General features: G+C 45.9%; 1 protein-coding gene across 2 annotated transcripts in view; it reads left to right on the top strand.

The window, feature by feature from the left end:
• The window catches only part of TTC3 (tetratricopeptide repeat domain 3), a 174330-nt gene that overhangs the window by 6749 nt on the left and 148701 nt on the right, over positions 1-18880 (top strand). For both annotated transcript variants that reach the window (XM_040423100.1, XM_040423102.1), the window contains exons 2-5: positions 4682-4749; positions 7983-8031; positions 10300-10432; positions 15628-15709. In XM_040423100.1, coding sequence (XP_040279034.1) covers positions 4684-4749; positions 7983-8031; positions 10300-10432; positions 15628-15709 — 330 coding nt within the window. In that variant the 5' untranslated portion in view covers positions 4682-4683. The remainder of the gene's footprint in view (positions 1-4681; positions 4750-7982; positions 8032-10299; positions 10433-15627; positions 15710-18880) is intronic.

Below are 18880 nucleotides of genomic sequence, written 5' to 3'. Positions count from 1 at the left end.
TTAGTTTAGATGTTTTATTCTAGTGAAAGGTCCTCTTTAAAGGGGTTGTCCGGGTTCAGAGCTGAACCCGGACATACCCTTATTTTCACCCAGGCAGCCCCCCTGAGGCTAGCATCGGAGCATCTCATGCTCTCCTTTGCCCTGCGCTAGATCACGCAGGGCACGGGCTCTTTTGTTTTCAATAACACACTGCCGGGCGGAAGCTTCCGCCCGGCAGTGTGTTCGGTGACGTCACCGGCTCTGATGGGCGGGCTTTAGCGCTGCCCTAGCAGTTTTACAGGCTAGGGTAGCACTAAATCCTGCCCATCAGTGCGGTGACGTCACCGGGGTTCCTGGCAGCCCCATGGGGAAGCCTGGTATGTCACCGGATCTCCAAAAAATGCCTTTGCCCTGCGCGATTTAGCGCAGGGCAAAGGAGAGCTCGTCCGATGCTCAAGTCAGGGGGGCTGCCTGGGGGAAAATGGAGGTATGTCCGGGTTCAGCTTTGAACCCGGACAACCCCTTTAATCGATGTATGGCCTGTCTATACCATATTTGGGTTATGTATACGTTGCTGTAATTACGCACAAACGTGCCTACCCTACACTAGTCATTGAAAAATGTACTGTGATGTGTCATAAATAAAGACATTTTGCTTAAATCACGTACATATAAGGCTACTTTCACACTAGCGTTCGGGGCTCCGCTTGTGAGCTCCGTTTGAAGGGGCTCACAAGCGGCCCCGAACACATCCGTACTGCCCCAATGCATTCTGAGTGGACGCGGATCCGCTCAGAATGCATCAGTCTGCCAGCGCTCAGCCTCCGCTCCGCTCATTGAGCGGACACCTGAATGCTGCTTGCAGCGTTCGGGTGTCCGCCTGGCCGTGCAGAGGCAAGCAGATCCGTCCAGACTTACAATGTAAGTCAATGGGGACGGATCAGTTTGAAGATGACACAATATGGCTCAATCTTCAAACGGATCCGTCCCCCATTGACTTTCAATGTAAATTTTTTCTAAACTATAATGCAGACGGATCCGTTCTGAACGGATCCAAACGTCTGCATTATAGGAGCGGATCCGCCTGTGCAGACACCAGACGAACCCTCTCTGAACGCTAGTGTGAAAGTAGCCTAACATAGATCGAAAGATAGATTTAATTAGGACTGTTTATTCTGGCTCTTTTGTTAACTGTTTGCTATTGTCAAGCTGGTTAGAGAGAGATGTGAGGATATTAGATAGCTAGATACATAATCAAAGTTTTATAAATACTGTTTTCTGTTACAAATAGTTACATACAGCAATGCTGTTTTTATACGTGGCAAAACATGGTTTTAGATAGATTGGATAGATGGCTAGATAGACAGATAGCTTAGGTTTTTATAAGATTCATAGAAGAGATTAATAGGATTTTAATAGCCTGATAAAGAGATTGATAGATCCTTAATATCATTGTGGACTTCTAAACTTGGTATGTGTTTGTACAAATTGATTGACGGCTGGCATATTAGAAGCTAGATAGTCGACACCCGGGAAAGTTGGGTGCCGCAATTAGCTATTGTTAATATTTATAATTGCTACACATCTGTGTTAGATGCGGTGATCAAATATTTTGCTTAAATCACGCGCGTCTTCGATTTTATTAAACATGATTGTATATAATTAAAGCAAACTTCCAACATCACAGGTCCTGCAGGATCTAACAAAGGGACGGCAACAGTTCCCTTCCAGGACCTGTGGTGACATCATCAAAGCTGCTTTAGGAAGATAGACGGATCAATTAGCCATTGTTAATATTTATAATGGCTTAGTAAGAGTTTAAAACAAGCTTTATTATTTTATTTTTAAAGATATTAAAACTTAATTGAATTACTGACATGATATCAGATCTAACAAAATAAGGGGCGTTGAATGGGCGGTGTTTAGGCGTGCAACGGGCGGTGCTTTTAAAGGGGTTGTGGGCGGGGTATGGGCGGGTCAACCTGTCACTTTTAGTTTGATGAAACATCCCGAGGTTATTCTACTCCAGTGATCTGATCAGGGGATGGGTACGCCCCCTGCAGGCAGCCCCAGGTACCTAGAAAGGACCCCAGGACTGTAAATTCAGTAATCCTGCTGATGGGGCATATTAGTGTTGCCCTAACTGCGGCCTGTCATAGACAGGAGTATGGTAATACATCACAGGCATAAAATAATTTTGTAAGACAGTAATTCAACTTAATGGGTTTATTAAAAATAAAATTAAAAAAATTTTGTGCAAAAAATACCTTTTTACTGCACATACTTTACATAAAAGTAAAAAAAAAAAAGAATGTATTAGATATCTACCCAACTGAAAATACCTGAACAACTCATTTAACAGGTTATTCAATGTAAACAATGTACAGTAAAATAAAGGCAAAAATTGCTTTTTCTCCATGTGCCATGAAGAAATGTATATAAATGACAAACTACCCTCCAACAGCACCGACAAAATGCAATTTTTTTAATGCAAAAAACTAGGCCTTTTACAACCGGGTCAATGGAAAAAACTAAAATGCTTTGGCTGCTTAAATACGGAGAGGCAAAAAAGAGAGAGAGGGGGAAAAAAAAAAAAAAAAGCATCCGACCACTAAGGGGTTAATGACAGCTGACTCCTTTTAAGGCTACTTTCACACTAGCGTTTTTTACGGATCCGTCATGGATCTGCAAAAACCATTCCGTTACAATAATACAACCACATGCATCCATCATGAATGGATCCGGTTGTATTATGTCTTCTATAGCCATGACTGATCCATCTTGAACACCACTTAAAGTCAATGGGGGACGGATCCGTTTTCTTTTGTGCCAGATTGTGTCAGAGAAAACGGATCCGTCCCCGTTGACTTGCATTGTGTGGATCCGTTTGGCTCCGCTTCTTCAGGCGGACAGCAGAACGCTGCAGTCAGCCTCCAGAGCGGAATGGAGACTGAACGGAGGCAAACTGACGCATTCTGAGCGGATCCTTATCCATTCAGAATGCATTAAGGTAAAACTGATCCGTTTTGGACCGCGTGTGAGAGCCCTGAACGGATCTAACAAACGGAAAGCCAAAACGCGAGTGTGAAAGTAGCCTAAGCCTCCATTTGTTCTGTAGAGGAACAGAATCTATTAGGCCAGGTTATCGGTTATTTCAGTACTGGCGTGGTCTTCTATTGACTCACTAACAGGAAATCCCTGCCCCCGTGAATGCTGTGTTAAGGGACAGTACCGTCACGTGTTTTTCCTCACATGTTAAAGGGGTTATCTAATATCATAAACTCCCCCCCCCCCCCATGTGCCGAGCCCATCACAGGGAGTATACTTATCCCGCTCCCTGTGCCGCTCCTGGTCCCTGCACCGCCGCTGCTGCTTCTCCCCGTTCAAACCTCTGGTGCCCGGGGGGGGAGCAGCCAATAGCAGACGGGGACGAGCCTCCCTAGCATCGTGGGTGATGACGCTAGGGAGGCTCGTCCCCACCTGCCATTGGCTGCTCCACCCGGACACCGGATGTTTTCACCGGCGCACAGGGAGAAGCAGCAGTGGCACTGTGAGGGGCCCGGCACATGGGGGGGCCAGTTTATGATATTGGATAACCCCTTTAACAGCTTATATGTGAATATTTCATGTAACTTTTTTTATTTTCAACCAAAAACAGGTGGATATTTTTGGGATATAATTTATGACGTCGCTTCCATGTATTCTACTTCCTGTTCTGGCTCTTTAACTTCCTCCTTGTTTGGACATTTAGCACGGTGGACAGACTCTCTTAACTCTGTCAGATCATCACTGTGACCAGAGGGAGCCCTCCGCCTTAGTGACTCTATTAGAGCATCACTCTGATCAGTCCAGTGCTCTTCTGTGGACCTCTGAACAATAGAGCGGTCTTACTGTTGTCCCAATTCTACACCTACCATTTTACTAACGGATGACATCTCCCCCTCACAGCAGCAGTAAACTGACAAAGGCTTACTTGTCTATACAGGAGGTTCATCTCTCGATGTTGACTGCTACAGAAGGATGATATTTTTGTATTTAAAGGGGTTGCTCAGCCTGTTTATATTGGATAGGTCATGAATATCTGATCTGTGGGGGTCCAACACGTGGCACCCTGACGATCAGTTGTTTGAAGAGGAGGCTGTGATTCATGCTAGCGCTTCTCCCTCTTCATTACACTACCCATTGTCTCCCTTGCAGCGGAGGCCCAGTGCTTTCCCTATTTAACTGAGTAGAGTGACTACTTGTAATTACACTCGTACAATGGGCAGTGCAATGACCAGGAAGTCCCTGCCGATCAGATATTGATTACCTTTCTTGAGGTTAGCTCATCAATACAAACAGGCTGCACAACCCCTTCAATTTTCGATGGTATAGTACTGCCAAAATGAAAAAGAAAGGCAGCCAAAAAACTGTAAAAAAAAATAAAAAATAATATATATATAAATGCCCCTCTCTGAAAGAAGCGTCTCTAAGTGTCAGATCTCTAGTGGTGACACGTCCAGATTTGCTTACAAGCTGCACAGGGCAGATATCATGGAGTCCTGTCCCGCGGCGGCTGTGCTGTGCTGCAGCCCATGGAATAGAGTGTAACCTATGTATGACGTGTGAACCACGTGTTTCCCCATACATACATACATATGTACAGTCCCTCTATGTATCTGCAGATGCTTTCCCTTCTTACATATGTATCTTTTTATTTCAGCAATGACGACTGTATATACTGAATTCGGCATGCGCACTACTCGACTCGTACCTGGCAGATGTGAATGGGTGAGTGGCAGACTCGAAATCGAAATGTAGAATCTGTGAAATTTATGTCAACTCGGTGTAATAAAAAATCTGTTCTTTGTGCTGTGACTTCCCGGTCAGGATCCCCTATGGAAGGCTTGTGCTTTAGGGCTCATGCATACGACCATATGTATTTTGCAGTCTACAAATCACAGATCCGCAAAAAATACGGATGACGTCCGTGTGCATTCCGCATTTTGCAGAACGGAACAGCTTGGCCATAATCCAGTCTTATCCATTTCCGTATTTTTGCTGCCCCCATTGAAGTGAATGGTTTCCCATACGGGCTGCAAAAAAAAAAAAAAAAAAAAAAAAAAAGACACTGAAACAAAATACGTGTGCATGAACCCTTAGGGGGGGGAAAAGCTTCTGATGTGCAAACTTAATATTTTTATTGGGGGGAGGGGGTTACATTACCCAGATAGAGGCCAAAACTTTGTAGACTATAAAATTCCGGTATCCAGTTAAAAAAAAAAAAATACTAATATATATATATATTTTTTTTACATTGCATGGCATCTGATAAATACATTTGTCATGGCTTATATGTTAAATGGAGGCCATACATGTGATATGAACGGTGACGGTAGATCAAGTGATCTAACCATTGTTGAAACTGCTTTTAATTAAAGCTTTTAAGATATACTCTGGTGCTCCAAATCAAGGTACCCCAAGGGGTTAATAGCCACGTGTGGCAGAGACCTACGCTGACACAAAGGCAGGTCAAAGACAGTCTCTCTCTTTATTACAATGAGTAAAGCAGTTTATACATCTTCAGGGGGGCTCATGCCATTATTTCATTGGCTAAGAAGGAAAAGAAGATAACACTTGACTTCTGCGCGGTATGCACTGTCTTACAAACTTTGGCATGTGAAGTTAATGTAAACATCTGTGTGCTAGCGCCATCTTGTAATATATGCAACATTAATACTGCATACGTCATATGACGCACCTCAAGGAGGTGCTTTTTTTATAGGCAAAAAGTATACATGGGTATCATCTAAGTAATTGGCATAAGCATTCTTCTACAGTCCATACATCATTCTTGACACATCTGCCTCTTGCCGCTTCCATCCCGCTTGAATTTCTCTTCAGTGTAGAATAAACAGACAGTAAGAAGCTAAGGGGGAGGGGAGGCGGTTTCAAGCAGATACATACAAATCAGCTCTGGTTATGTAGTCCTTGGAACAGGATAGAATGATATTCACACCACATCTCTATCACCATGTTGTTTGCAATGCTCCAGATCTTAAAATTGAATTAGCCCTGGAAGAGCCTTGGAAAATACCTCTCCAGAAGGACATTTTATCACCGGGCCCCATCCTTCACCTAAATCCCAGCCTGTTCAAATTATCAGCATGGATCCTGAACGCGAGATCTTAGACAGTAAAGGTCTTTCAGATAAGGTTATTAATACACTAAAATCCAGCAGGAAAAGTGTTACTTCTGCAATCTATCTCAAGATCTGGAAAAAATACTGCAGTTGGCTGGCACAGGATTCACCAATAAATTCTACCCCGAATATCGAAGATTTTAGATTTTCTCCAGAGGGGGCTGGATATGGGCCTCAGACCCAGTACACTAAAGGTACAGATATCTGCTTTGGGGGCAATGCTATGATACAGATCTAGCCTAAGAAGATTTGTACGAGCTGCTTCTAGATTAAGGCCATCTATAACGCCAAGGATTCCCCAGTGGGATTTAAACCTGGTATTGAAGGGCCTAATGAATTCTCCATTTACTCCCTTACAGGACATTTCCATTAAACATCTTTTTTTCAAAGGTGCGTTTTTAATAGCTATAACATCAGCTAGACGCCTGGGAGAGATTCCGGCTCTCTCCTGCCGAGAGCCCTATCTCTCTATCTTTCCAGACAGGATAGTTTTGAAACTGGATCTGGGTTTTCTTCCGAAAGTCGTCCCGGATTTTCATAGAGACCAAGAAATCGTCCTCCCCTCCTTTCCGGAAGATGTAAAGAGTTCATCTAAGGAACAATTTCAACTCCTGGATGTCAGGGAGAACATTATACAATACCTGGCGACGAAAATTTTTTTTTCCCGAAGGGATGACAATCTCCTTATTCAGTTTGCTGGACAAAACAAGAAAAACGTCCAAGGTTTCTATAGGTCATTGGATTAAGTCAACTATATCCTGCTGTCACCAAATGTCAGGCCTTACTAGTCCCAAAAATATAAGAGCCCATTCCACAAGAGCAGTGGCTTCTTCATGGGCTGAAAGAGCGGGCGTTTCCCTAGACAAGATCTGTAGGGCTGCCACCTGGTCTAATGTAAATACATTCATAAGACATTACCGTATTGATGTGTCTGCTTCTGCTGATTTGACCTTTGGACAGAAGGCCTCGCAAACTGTCTCCATCCCTTCTAAGTAATCTGATAGTTCTCATGGCTAAGCCGTTATGGTGGACTCCCGGAAACAGAATTACCGATAAGTCTAGGTTTTTTTTTTTTTTTTTGCGGACCCATTTAAATGAATGGTTCCTTATACGGAATATATATATATCTCTCCCAATAGGTAATATCGCAGCTTATACTCTCCTTCTTGACCTCTGCACAGGTCACCGAGTATGCCTAGAAAACTGTCCCATAGGTGTCTATGGCTCATGTAGCTTCTATCGAAGGACAGTTAGTCTTGACATATTTTAGGCCTAGTGGCCAGTGTAAAAAACTGCAGGAATTTAGGATAAAAAAAAAATAATAATATGGATGGTAACATGGAAATTTACCGAAAATTAAATGGTTAATGTAAAAAATTGGATTTAAACACATTCCTTTTAAAAAATAAATAAATACCTTCCGGTGCCCCCTCCAAACAAGCGCTGATGCTTCATCATCTCACCCCGACTGATATCATGTATTGTTTTGGCTGTGGTAGTGGGGTCTGTATACTGCTGCAGCCAATCACTGGCCTCAGTGGTGTACAGAATGAGGCCAGTGATTGGCTGCAGCGGTACATGAGACATCACCTCTGCAGCCAAAATATTAAATTATGGCTGCAACCTAATAGACAGGACGGAACAGCAGTGCTAGATTTTTGGTGAAGGTGGTTTTGTTTATTATTATTATTTTTTTATTGTTATTTCAACTGCCCCCCCTGCACATTTTCCCTAAAAAATTGCCAGTTGGACAGCCTCTTGAAACCTTCATTGATAATTCTGTGGTTAAATTAGAAATAAATATTTATCTTCTTTCTTTCAGAATCATCCCAAACTTATAGAAGTTCCTGTTATTGATGTTGTTACAAAAGGTAATGTGCCGATTCTACGTAGCACAGATGTGGGGGTGGGGAATTGCTTTTAAAGTGGACCTGTCGCAAATGAGAATGCAGTGTAATCTGCAGGCAGCATGTTATAGAGCAGGAGGAGCTGAGCAGATTGATATATAGTTTTATAGGAGAATATTCAGTAGAACTTGTAATTTTATAAGTTTTTATATCTCTGCTCATTCTGGGATTTGGAGTCCAGGAGGTGGATCTATCAATGATTGACAGCTATCTCTGTATACACAGTCGTAGAGGGAAGGCTGTCAGTCACTGATAGGACCACCTCCTCATAGAGGGAAGGCTGTTAGTCACTGATAGGACCACCTCCTCCTAGAGGGAAGGCTGTCAGTCACTGATAGGACCGCCTCCTCCTAGAGGGAAGGCTGTCAGTCACTGATAGGACCGCCTCATCATAGAGGGAAGGCTGTCAGTCACTGATAGGACCGCCTCCTCATAGAGGGAAGGCTGTCAGTCACTGATAGGACCGCCTCCTCCTAGAGGGAAGGCTGTCAGTCACTGATAGGACCTCCTCATCATAGAGGGAAGGCTGTCAGTCACTGATAGGACCGCCTCCTCATAGAGGGAAGGCTGTCAGTCACTGATAGGACCGCCTCCTCATAGAGGGAAGGCTGTCAGTCACTGATAGGACCGCCTCCTCATAGAGGGAAGGCTGTCAGTCACTGATAGGACCGCCTCCTCCTAGAGGGAAGGCTGTCAGTCACTGATAGGACCGCCTCCTCCTAGAGGGAAGGCTGTCAGTCACTGATAGGACCGCCTCCTCCTAGAGGGAAGGCTGTCAGTCACTGATAGGACCGCCTCCTCATAGAGGGAAGGCTGTCAGTCACTGATAGGACCGCCTCCTCATAGAGGGAAGGCTGTCAGTCACTGATAGGACCGCCTCCTCATAGAGGTAAGGCTGTCAGTCACTGATAGGACCGCCTCATCATAGAGGGAAGGCTGTCAGTCACTGATAGGACCGCCTCATCATAGAGGGAAGGCTGTCAGTCACTGATAGGACCTCCTCCTCATAGAGGGAAGGCTGTCACTGATAGGACCTCCTCCTCATAGAGGGAAGGCTGTCACTGATAGGACCTCCTCCTCATAGAGGGAAGGCTGTCAGTCACTGATAGGACCGCCTCCTCGACTTCAAAGATCACAATGAGCAGGAATTCAAATGTATACAATTCAAATATGACTGAATATTCTCCTATAGAACTACATATCAATCTGCTAAACTCCTCCTGCTCTACAACATGCTGCCAGCTGATCAGATACTATGTTAAATGTGACAGGTTCCCTTTAAATATGGATGGTATTTAAAGGGAAACTCCATCCAAACATTGGGGGTCCTACCGCTGGGACCTCCACCGATCATGAAAACACCACCCCCCCCCCCCCCCCCGAAATGAACGTAGCGGGCGGTTGCACATGCGCGTGGCTGCACGTGAGCGCTGTACTACAGCCTGTCGGAGCCGTCCTGCCGCTAGTGTGAAAGTAGCCTAACTGGACATTTATTGCAGAAACTTAACTAGCAGGAATAATAGAGGAATGACAGAACACATTAGAATTGCAATTACATGGGAATGTACGTAGTTACTATAATACACGTCAGGAGCGGTGACTGGTCCTCTTTACAGTGCATTCAGTTTCTGATGAGGCTAGAGGTTCTGTACATTTCCTGTTCCTGTGTTGCTGTGTAGCTAGGCAGTTTCGCCATTCAGGAGTCTAGTAAAGTTGGGTAAGATACCGCAGCTTAGGGACATAATTGCTACAGTCAAGTTTTTGCTGAAGTTACTATAAGGGATTTATAACTCTACTACAAATGTGTAAAAAAAAAAAAAAAAAAAAAAGTGCTTCCACCTGAGCAGTAACGTCGCTGAGGTGGTCGCACATGCTCAGTTCTATAATTCAACTGCCACCAGCTGTATCTACTGTTAGAAGCTGTGACAGTTACAGGGAGAGAGCAGCAGCAGAAAGGACACACCCTGAGCTGTGACACGAAGAGAGCTGCAGAGGAAGGGCATGACCCCTGAGCGGGGATAGAGAGAGAGCTGCAGCAAAAAGATACTCCCCTTGAGCTTGAAATAAATCTAGCATAGTAATTGGAGCAATGAATGAGGAGATCTCTGGATCTATGTGAGGTCCAGGGCTGGTTCTAGCTTTGTTACAGATTGTCATGTACTACAGGATGTCTGATTTTCATTTCTTACATTTAATCATGGGAGGTCTTCTTTTATTTATTTTTTTAAACAGTGGATCCAATTGGTTACTGGCTTACTCAATCAACTGAAGAGATGAAAACAAATTGTGATTTTATGAAAATCTATATGTTGTGGCAAGTCCTGATAGATAAAAGTGATGATGGTGATCAGCAGCTCCATCCCTGGTGAGTTATTCTTCTCTACATCCTGCACTTGGGCATCGACAGTATATTCTAGACCAGTGGATCGTGCGACCATTCTCCATGTTAACGCCATAGCAGTCCTGATATGACGACGTCACCTCTGCAGGGGAAAACCGGCCTCTGTGGCCAAGTCACATGTATGAAATGTAAACATTAAAGTGCACTTAACCTTTAAGCAGTTTTTTTCTTTAATTGTTGCAAATGCCCTAAAAATACTTATAAGTAGGGATGAGCGAATCGACTGTGTGTATATAAAAATTAGAATATCGTGCAAAGTTCACTTATTTCAGTAATGCAACTTAAAAGGTGAAACTAACATGACAGACTCATTACATGCAAAGCGAGATATTGCAAGCCTTTATTTGTTATAATTTGGATGATTATGGCTTACCGCTTATAAAACCCCAAAGTCACAATTTTGAGGTACCCTTTGCTCAGGGGGTATGGATTAATTAGCTGACTAGAGTGTGACACTTTGAGCCTAGAATATTGAACCTTTTCACAAAATTCAAATTTTAAGTTGCATTACTGAAATAAATAAACTTTTGCACGATATTCCAATTTTCCGAGTTTCACCTGTGTGTGTGTGTGTATATATATATATATGTTTTCATAACAACCTAACCATTTTTCTTCACAGCTGTAGGTCAGCTTTAAAGGGGCAGGGCGCTGTGGAGGTCACAGTTAAGGGGATGGTCCTCTATGGAGGTCAGTGTTAAGGGGCAGATTGCTGTAGAGGCCACTGTTAAGGAGGTGAGGTGTTGTGGAAATCAGTGTTAAGGAGATGGGGTACTGTGGAGGTCACTAATAAAGTGGCGGCCGCTGTGGAGGTCACTGTTAAGGGGGTGGGATGCTGTGGAGGTCACCGTTAAAAGGAGCCGACACAGTGGAGGTTATTGTTAAGGAGGCAGGGGACTGAGGAGGTCACTATTAAAGGGGCAGCCGCAGTAGGGGTCACTTTTAAGGCAGCGGGGTACTGTGACAGTCACTGTTAAAGGGGCGGGCGCTGTGGAGATCTGTTAAGGGGGCAGGGAACGGTGGAGGTCGCAGTTAAGGGGAAGGTCTGCTATCGAGGTCAGTGTTAAGGGGCGGGGTGCTGTAGAGGTCAGTGTTAACGGGGCGGGGTGTTGTGAAGGTCACATTTTAGGGGAATAAAGCTCTGTGGAGGTCACTGTTAAGGGGGTGGATTATTGTGGAAATCACTGTTAACAAGACTGAGTACTGTGGAGGTCACAAATAGAGAGCCGGCCGCTGTGGAGGTCACTGTTAAGGGAGCAGGGGACTGTGGAGGCCACTATTAAAGGGGCAGCGGGGTACTGTTGCAGTCATTGGCAGTTACTGTAAAGGTCTCTGTTAAGGGGGCCAGGAATGGTGGAGGTCACAGTTAAGGGGACTGTAACCTATGGTCAGTGTTAAGTGGTGGGTGCTGTAGAGTTCACTGTTAAGAGGTCGGGCCCCTGTGGAGGTCACTGTCAAGGGGATGGGCTGCTGTGGAGGTCCCATTTTAAGGAGGCGGGGCACTGTGCGGGGGGCAGTGTTAAGGGGCGGGGTGCTGTAGAGGTCACTGTTATGAGGGATACTGTCTATCTTTAACGAGACACACAAACATTAAATGAAACAGATGAAATATACCTGTGTGAAGCCGGGTCTGATTTCTACAATATTTGTCGCAGTGAGCACCATACTGGTAGGAGCACACATTTCTGCTCCTACCTGTGCCCGTTCCTTTTAAAGCTCTGCATGGCACATCCCTGCTCCTGCCTGTACCTGCTCCTTTCATTGCTCTGCATAGCACACATTCCCTGCTCCTGCCTGTACCTGCTCCTTTCATTGCTCTGCATAGCACATCCCTGCTCCTGCCTGTACCTGCTCCTTTCATTGCTCTGCATAGCACACATTCCCTGCTCCTGCCTTTACCTGCTCCTTTCATTGCTCTACATAGCACATTTGTGCACCTGCCGGTACCTGCTCCTTTCATTGCTCTGCATAGCACACATTCCCTGCTCCTGCCTGTACCTGCTCCTTTCATTGCTCTGCATAGCACACATTCCCTGCTCCTGCCTGTACCTGCTCCTTTCATTGCTCTGCATAGCACACATTCCCTGCTCCTGCCTGTACCTGCTCCTTTCATTGCTCTGCATAGCACACATTCCCTGCTCCTGCCTGTACCTGCTCCTTTCATTGCTCTGCATAGCACATCCCTGCTCCTGCCTGTACCTGCTCCTTTCATTGCTCTGCATAGCACACATTCCCTGCTCCTGCCTTTACCTGCTCCTTTCATTGCTCTGCATAGCACACATTCCCTGCTCCTGCCTGTACCTGCTCCTTTCATTGCTCTGCATAGCACACATTCCCTGCTCCTGCCTGTACCTGCTCCTTTCATTGCTCTGCATAGCACATCCCTGCTCCTGCCTGTACCTGCTCCTTTCATTGCTCTGCATAGCACATCCCTGCTCCTGCCTGTACCTGCTCCTTTCATTGCTCTGCATAGCACATCCCTGCTCCTGCCTGTACCTGCTCCTTTCATTGCTCTGCATAGCACACATTCCCTGCTCCTGCCTGTACCTGCTCCTTTCATTGCTCTGCATAGCACATCCCTGCTCCTGCCTGTACCTGCTCCTTTCATTGCTCTGCATAGCACACATTCCCTGCTCCTGCCTTTACCTGCTCCTTTCATTGCTCTGCATAGCACACATTCCCTGCTCCTGCCTGTACCTGCTCCTTTCATTGCTCTGCATAGCACACATTCCCTGCTCCTGCCTGTACCTGCTCCTTTCATTGCTCTGCATAGCACACATTCCCTGCTCCTGCCTGTACCTGCTCCTTTCATTGCTCTGCATAGCACACATTCCCTGCTCCTGCCTGTACCTGCTCCTTTCATTGCTCTGCATAGCACATCCCTGCTCCTGCCTGTACCTGCTCCTTTCATTGCTCTGCATAGCACATCCCTGCTCCTGCCTGTACCTGCTCCTTTCATTGCTCTGCATAGCACATCCCTGCTCCTGCCTGTACCTGCTCCTTTCATTGCTCTGCATAGCACATCCCTGCTCCTGCCTGTACCTGCTCCTTTCATTGCTCTGCATAGCACATCCCTGCTCCTGCCTGTACCTGCTCCTTTCATTGCTCTGCATAGCACACATTCACTGCTCCTGCCTGTACCTGCTCCTTTCATTGCTCTGCATAGCACACATTCCCTGCTCCTGCCTGTGCCTGCTCCTTTCATTGCTCTGCATAGCACACATTCCCTGCTCCTGCCTGTGCCTGCTCCTTTCATTGCTCTGCATAGCACACATTCCCTGCTCCTGCCTGTGCCTGCTCCTTTCATTGCTCTGCATAGCACACATCCCTGGTCCTGCCTGTGCATCAAAAAAGAAAAACTCTTTCTGACATCCTTGACATTTCACATTTTTAAGATAGAATTTGGTGACGGGCAGCTTGTGTCTGTCCTCTAGATACATCTAAAAATGAAATCCACCATTCTGGTGTAAAAAAACTTTGTTCATTTTAAAGGCCCTGGACCTGCTTACATCTTCGCTCCATTGAAAGGATCTAAGCCATGACCAGACAGCCGAGGCAGCTTTAAGTGGCGGCTGTCCGCACACCGTGCCAACAAAGGACATGTCCCTTCTTTGCCTGGTCCTGGCTTTAAACCACCGGGCCACGAACTGTAGTACTGGCTCCCATTGAAAGCAAAGCAAGGCAGACACCACACTGCCACCAGTGGAATTCTGGCATGGTGTCCTTGCCAACATCTCGCTGGTCAATTTTCACAATGTCCAAATGCTGCAAAAAATATTTTTTTAATGGAAATTGACATGCAGTATGAATTTTAAATCAGCAGCATAATTCTTTCAGCAGATTTGGGTACAAACGTGTGGATTCACAGAAAAATGAATGACCTAAAATTCGTCTGTGTATTCTCATGTTAGACATTCACGGCATATGCACAGAATATGTTGTAAATGTCTGATGTGGATCCCACACCTATCTTGAGAGCAGAGGTCTCCCGACTTTTCCAGGCAGCCATATGCACAGTGCAATAGAAAGCACTATGGTGGTGGTTGTTATGAAAACCGCTGAGTGGGCTCTGCTATGTTTATGCAACTCCTATTCACTTCTGTGGGATTTGTGGAAACAAGTACAACTTGGCCTTTTCCGTAATCCTGGTGACCTCTGCATTCAGTCGCAGTCGCTCTCTAGCATTTATTACACACTTATGGCATATTCTGTGAAAGACATTCACCCTTTAACATCGTGCTCTCCTTTGCCATCAAAACTGTTAGAAATATACAGATAATTTTTCAATCGTGGTAGAAAAGCCCATCTTCTCCAGGCTGGGCAGCTGCTGTGGGGCCCACGGGTAGGGGGATACAGTGCTAAACTTTTTTTTTCTGACCTAAACCAATGACTTTTTCCTGCAGCCACCACTAGGGGGGAGCTCATTGCAAAGATCTTTAAAGCTTCCATTAATTTCAATAAGTGTATACCTTTCTATGCTCTGAGCTCCCCCTAGTGGTGGCTGCTGGCAGGCAGTTTTATAATGTACTGCAGGGAGTTATATGGCGGACATTTTTCAATGTATTTATGCCAGTTGTATAATGTAAAGAATATGAAAAGCTCACAGGAATGGGGGATGGGGGATATTTGGCCCTATAAGATCTGTATATGCGTCTGTCCCCGGGTGCATTTTTAAAGGGCATATGTCAGCAGATTTGCACCTATGACACTGGCTGACCTGTTACATGTGTGAGGTCCCATTCTGACCTCCGCTCCTCTGACAGGATCGCACAGCATTACAATGATTATAAGGCTGTGTCACCCTGATAGTCCTGGAATCTACTGAATTACACTGACATAACGCTGTCGGTATAATACAATAGATTCCAGGACTCTCAGGATGACACAGCCATATAAATCCGTATAACGCTGTGCGACCCTGTCAGAGGAGCGGAGGTCAGAATGGGACCTCACACTGCCAGTTCCTCACATTGAACTCGCTCTTGTGTGTCTGGCCTGTTTGGCTGTATAAAGGAAACCAGCCCTATACAGAATTCTGGACTGACTTTATATAAAAAATAAAATAAATTATACCATTAACCCTTTCAGAGCCATAAGCCCCCAGATATACTAGGTGTTAACCTAGACCACGAATAATGTTGTTTTTATTTTTATTTTAGGGTTTTACAAGTGAAAAATATGAAAGATCTGGATTACATTGAACTATTAGAAGATCTCGCTGACCTATTTAAAAAAGTAGCGGTGAGTGCTCTGTACCATAAAGAGGATTTCATTCAATCATCATTAAAGGGGTTGTCGGGGTTTAGAGCTGAACCAGGACACAGCCCAATCTGCACTCATTCACTATGAGCTTTTTATGCTCTGATGCTCCTGTTTGTTTACATTTGGACACTGCTAGGCGGAGGCTTCTGCCTAGCAGTGATCCAGGTGATGTCACTGGCTCTGATAGGCGGTCTTTACATTCTAGGGCAGCGCTAAAGACCGTCCGTTAGTGACGGTGACGTCACCGGGCTCACTGCTAGGCAGGAGCCTCCGCCTAGCTTACCCATGGAGAGCCCGGTATGTTGCCGGATCTCGAGAAAAGTCCCTTGCCCTGCGCGCTTCCGCTGAGGGCAAGGGGGAGCATCGGTGCAGGAAAAGCTCTGATGATCCACTCATTCATGGTGAATGAGTGCAGACAGAGTTGTGTCCGGGTTCAGCTCTGAACCTGGACAACCTCTTTAAATGCATCCACTGTTACACCCATTTTGGACCAAGGAGAGAAACTTGTGGTGTCCTGGAACCCAGTCAGGGATTCACTGGCGGAAAGCAAGTCTGCTTTTCGTGGGGTGGACAAATTAAGTATTGGGGCATTTAAAGGGAGTCTGCCACCACGTACTTTTACCTAAAAGCAGCTGCATCTTCAGATGTGCTGTTGTCGGAATATTGTAATGTTCTTCGTCTCATCCTTATTCGCACCCCTAATTCTGAGAAATAAGGCTTTTAATTTAATGCAGATTCGACCCTTGATGCTATGAGGCCATCGCCGTTGCACCCGAGGCTCCTTTCATTTTCCTTGCTGGCTGCGCCCCCAATACTTTGGGTGACAGGGTCAGGAAGTGTACATGTACTCACAGCAGCACAGTACATTCCTTCTGCCCTGTGATCTCCTGCTATATACTGCTGTGAGACTTGAGGGCCAGAGTATGTCTACCCTGCCTAGTCCTGTCAGTCAAAGCAGTGGGACAAAGCGGACGTCTGAACATGCAGCAACTTTTATTTACAGGTATGTGGTGATGGACTCCCTTTAAAGTGTTTTTTCCATCAGGCCCACCTTCCCGAGGTAGATCAGGAAGCCAGTAGTCTGTAGATATTGCTCTGACCGAGCTGTCCAAGTGTGGCCATTCTCCTAAATGCAGGGGAAAAAGGGGTTCTCTGTGGTTTTCTCTACCCTCATACTGACTGCCTCCAGTAGTGCTGGATAAAGTGTACTGCACATTTTGGTAAATTTTGCCCAGTGTTTAGCTGTATATTATGAGCATGTGTGGGATGATGCGAAGCACAATTTAGAAATATGAGCAATGAGGTTTGTATTTTTTTTAAAAAAAATTTTTTGTTATCAAAATGCATGAGCCCACTTGTCTCTTTCAAGTGGGTCCTTACCATAATTTGGCGCAGTACCACATAGGGATTGCCCCAACACAGCACCCACAGAGGGAGGGGCAATCCAGCTGCCCACCAGCACTCTTACTGCAAGGCAAAGCACCAACCCACAGGCACAGTAACAACAGCCACCATACTGTCCCACACCGTGGTATCAGAACTCCGCCTGTTCGTTTTTCAATTAGCAGGAGACTGCCTAAGGGTTAAAGGGGATTTCCTGGTATTTAAGGCCTCATGCACATGACTATGTCGGCATTTAAGTCCGCAAACCACGGCTCTGCAAAATATGGACACCTTCTGTATGCATTCTCTCTGCCATCACTAGAAATTACTATTCTTATCTGAAATACAGACAAGAATAGGACATGTTCTGTAATTTGTAGAATGGACATACAGATGCAGACTGCACACGGGTGGCAACTGTTCGCTGTCTGTTTTTTCTTTTTTTTTTTGCGCATCCATAGAAATTAATGTGTCCGTGTGCTATATGGGAAAAAAAGCACATTGGACATGGATGGAAAATACAGCCGTGTGCATGAAGCCGCATATTGATGACCTATCCCCAGTATAGAACATCCGTATCGGATAGGTGGGGGTCAGACACGCAACCCCCGCTAATCAGCTCTTTGAAGATTCTGCAGCCAAGCACAGCGCTGTACACGGTATAGTGGCTGAGCTGCGGTACAGCGTGGTGGCTGGTGTCACCAAGGGGGCTCATTCTTGCAGCAGGAGAGCTGCTGGATGCCCCGCTCCCCCTGGGTGCTGTATTGCGCTGGGATGCTATGCAGATTAGTGTAGGTGTGGAGAGTGGGCTTACTCAGTTTGGTCAAAACGTATAAAAAAACATTTATCAATTGTCCTTGGCAGCAATAGATATATGTATGAAATGTGGATGTGAGATCCATTCAGTGTCCGCATTATAAGCTCATAAGCTGATAGGAGTGACCAGTCAGGGGATTCCCAGGATAGGTAGAAGTAAAGCAGGGTGTTTCCCACATGATAAAAGGGTAAGGAATTGTTGCCCTAGAGCACTGATTTCCAACCTTTTTTTCTCGCCCATATTCCTTGGGGGACACAGGAAACCATGGGTATAGCTCTGCTCCCTAGGAGGCGTGACACTAAGTGAAAGCTGTAAGCCCCTCCTCCATCAGCTATACCCCTCAGCCTGGAGAAGAGACTGCCAGTTTTTGCTTCGTGTCCAAGGAGGCAAGACACCCCCTGCTTATGCAGGGTTGTTTTCCTATAATTTTTTATTTTTTGCGATTTATTTGTTTTAATTCGATTTTTTTCTACTTACAGGGACAACAGAGGCGCATTAGACCCCTCTGTTTCTCCCGGGGTTGAGTTGCGCCAGTGCCGGTAATACCGCACTGCCGCCTCCCCCACAGAAGACAAGGTGGACCAGGGCAGCCTCGCTCCCCTGCGTCCCGCCAGCTCAAGGGTCGCCCGCACGCCAAGTCCCTCCCCCGGCTTCCTGCCACTGCGGTGCCAGTAGCTGAAGGGGCGACCCTGCTGGATGGATTGAGGGCGAAGACAGCGTATGGTGAGAGTGGCTGCTCCAGCCTCCCCTTCCTTCCCACTGCTGCTACATCGAACCCCTCCGTGCCAGTACTGTTGTTGGGTGTAATCTCCGTTCCCTTTTGCCCTGGGGTCTCCCATAAGGCAACATTTCCACCATGTCAGACCCTTCTGCAGCTGCCAAGCCTTGGTACCATGCCTGTACTGCTTGTAGGGAACCCTTTCCCCGGGGGCAGTCTGATCCGCACTGTC

The sequence above is a fragment of the Bufo bufo genome, chromosome 3 (genome assembly GCF_905171765.1).
Source record: "Bufo bufo chromosome 3, aBufBuf1.1, whole genome shotgun sequence".
Lineage (NCBI taxonomy): Eukaryota > Metazoa > Chordata > Amphibia > Anura > Bufonidae > Bufo > Bufo bufo.
This window is presented reverse-complemented; position numbering and strand designations above follow the sequence as displayed.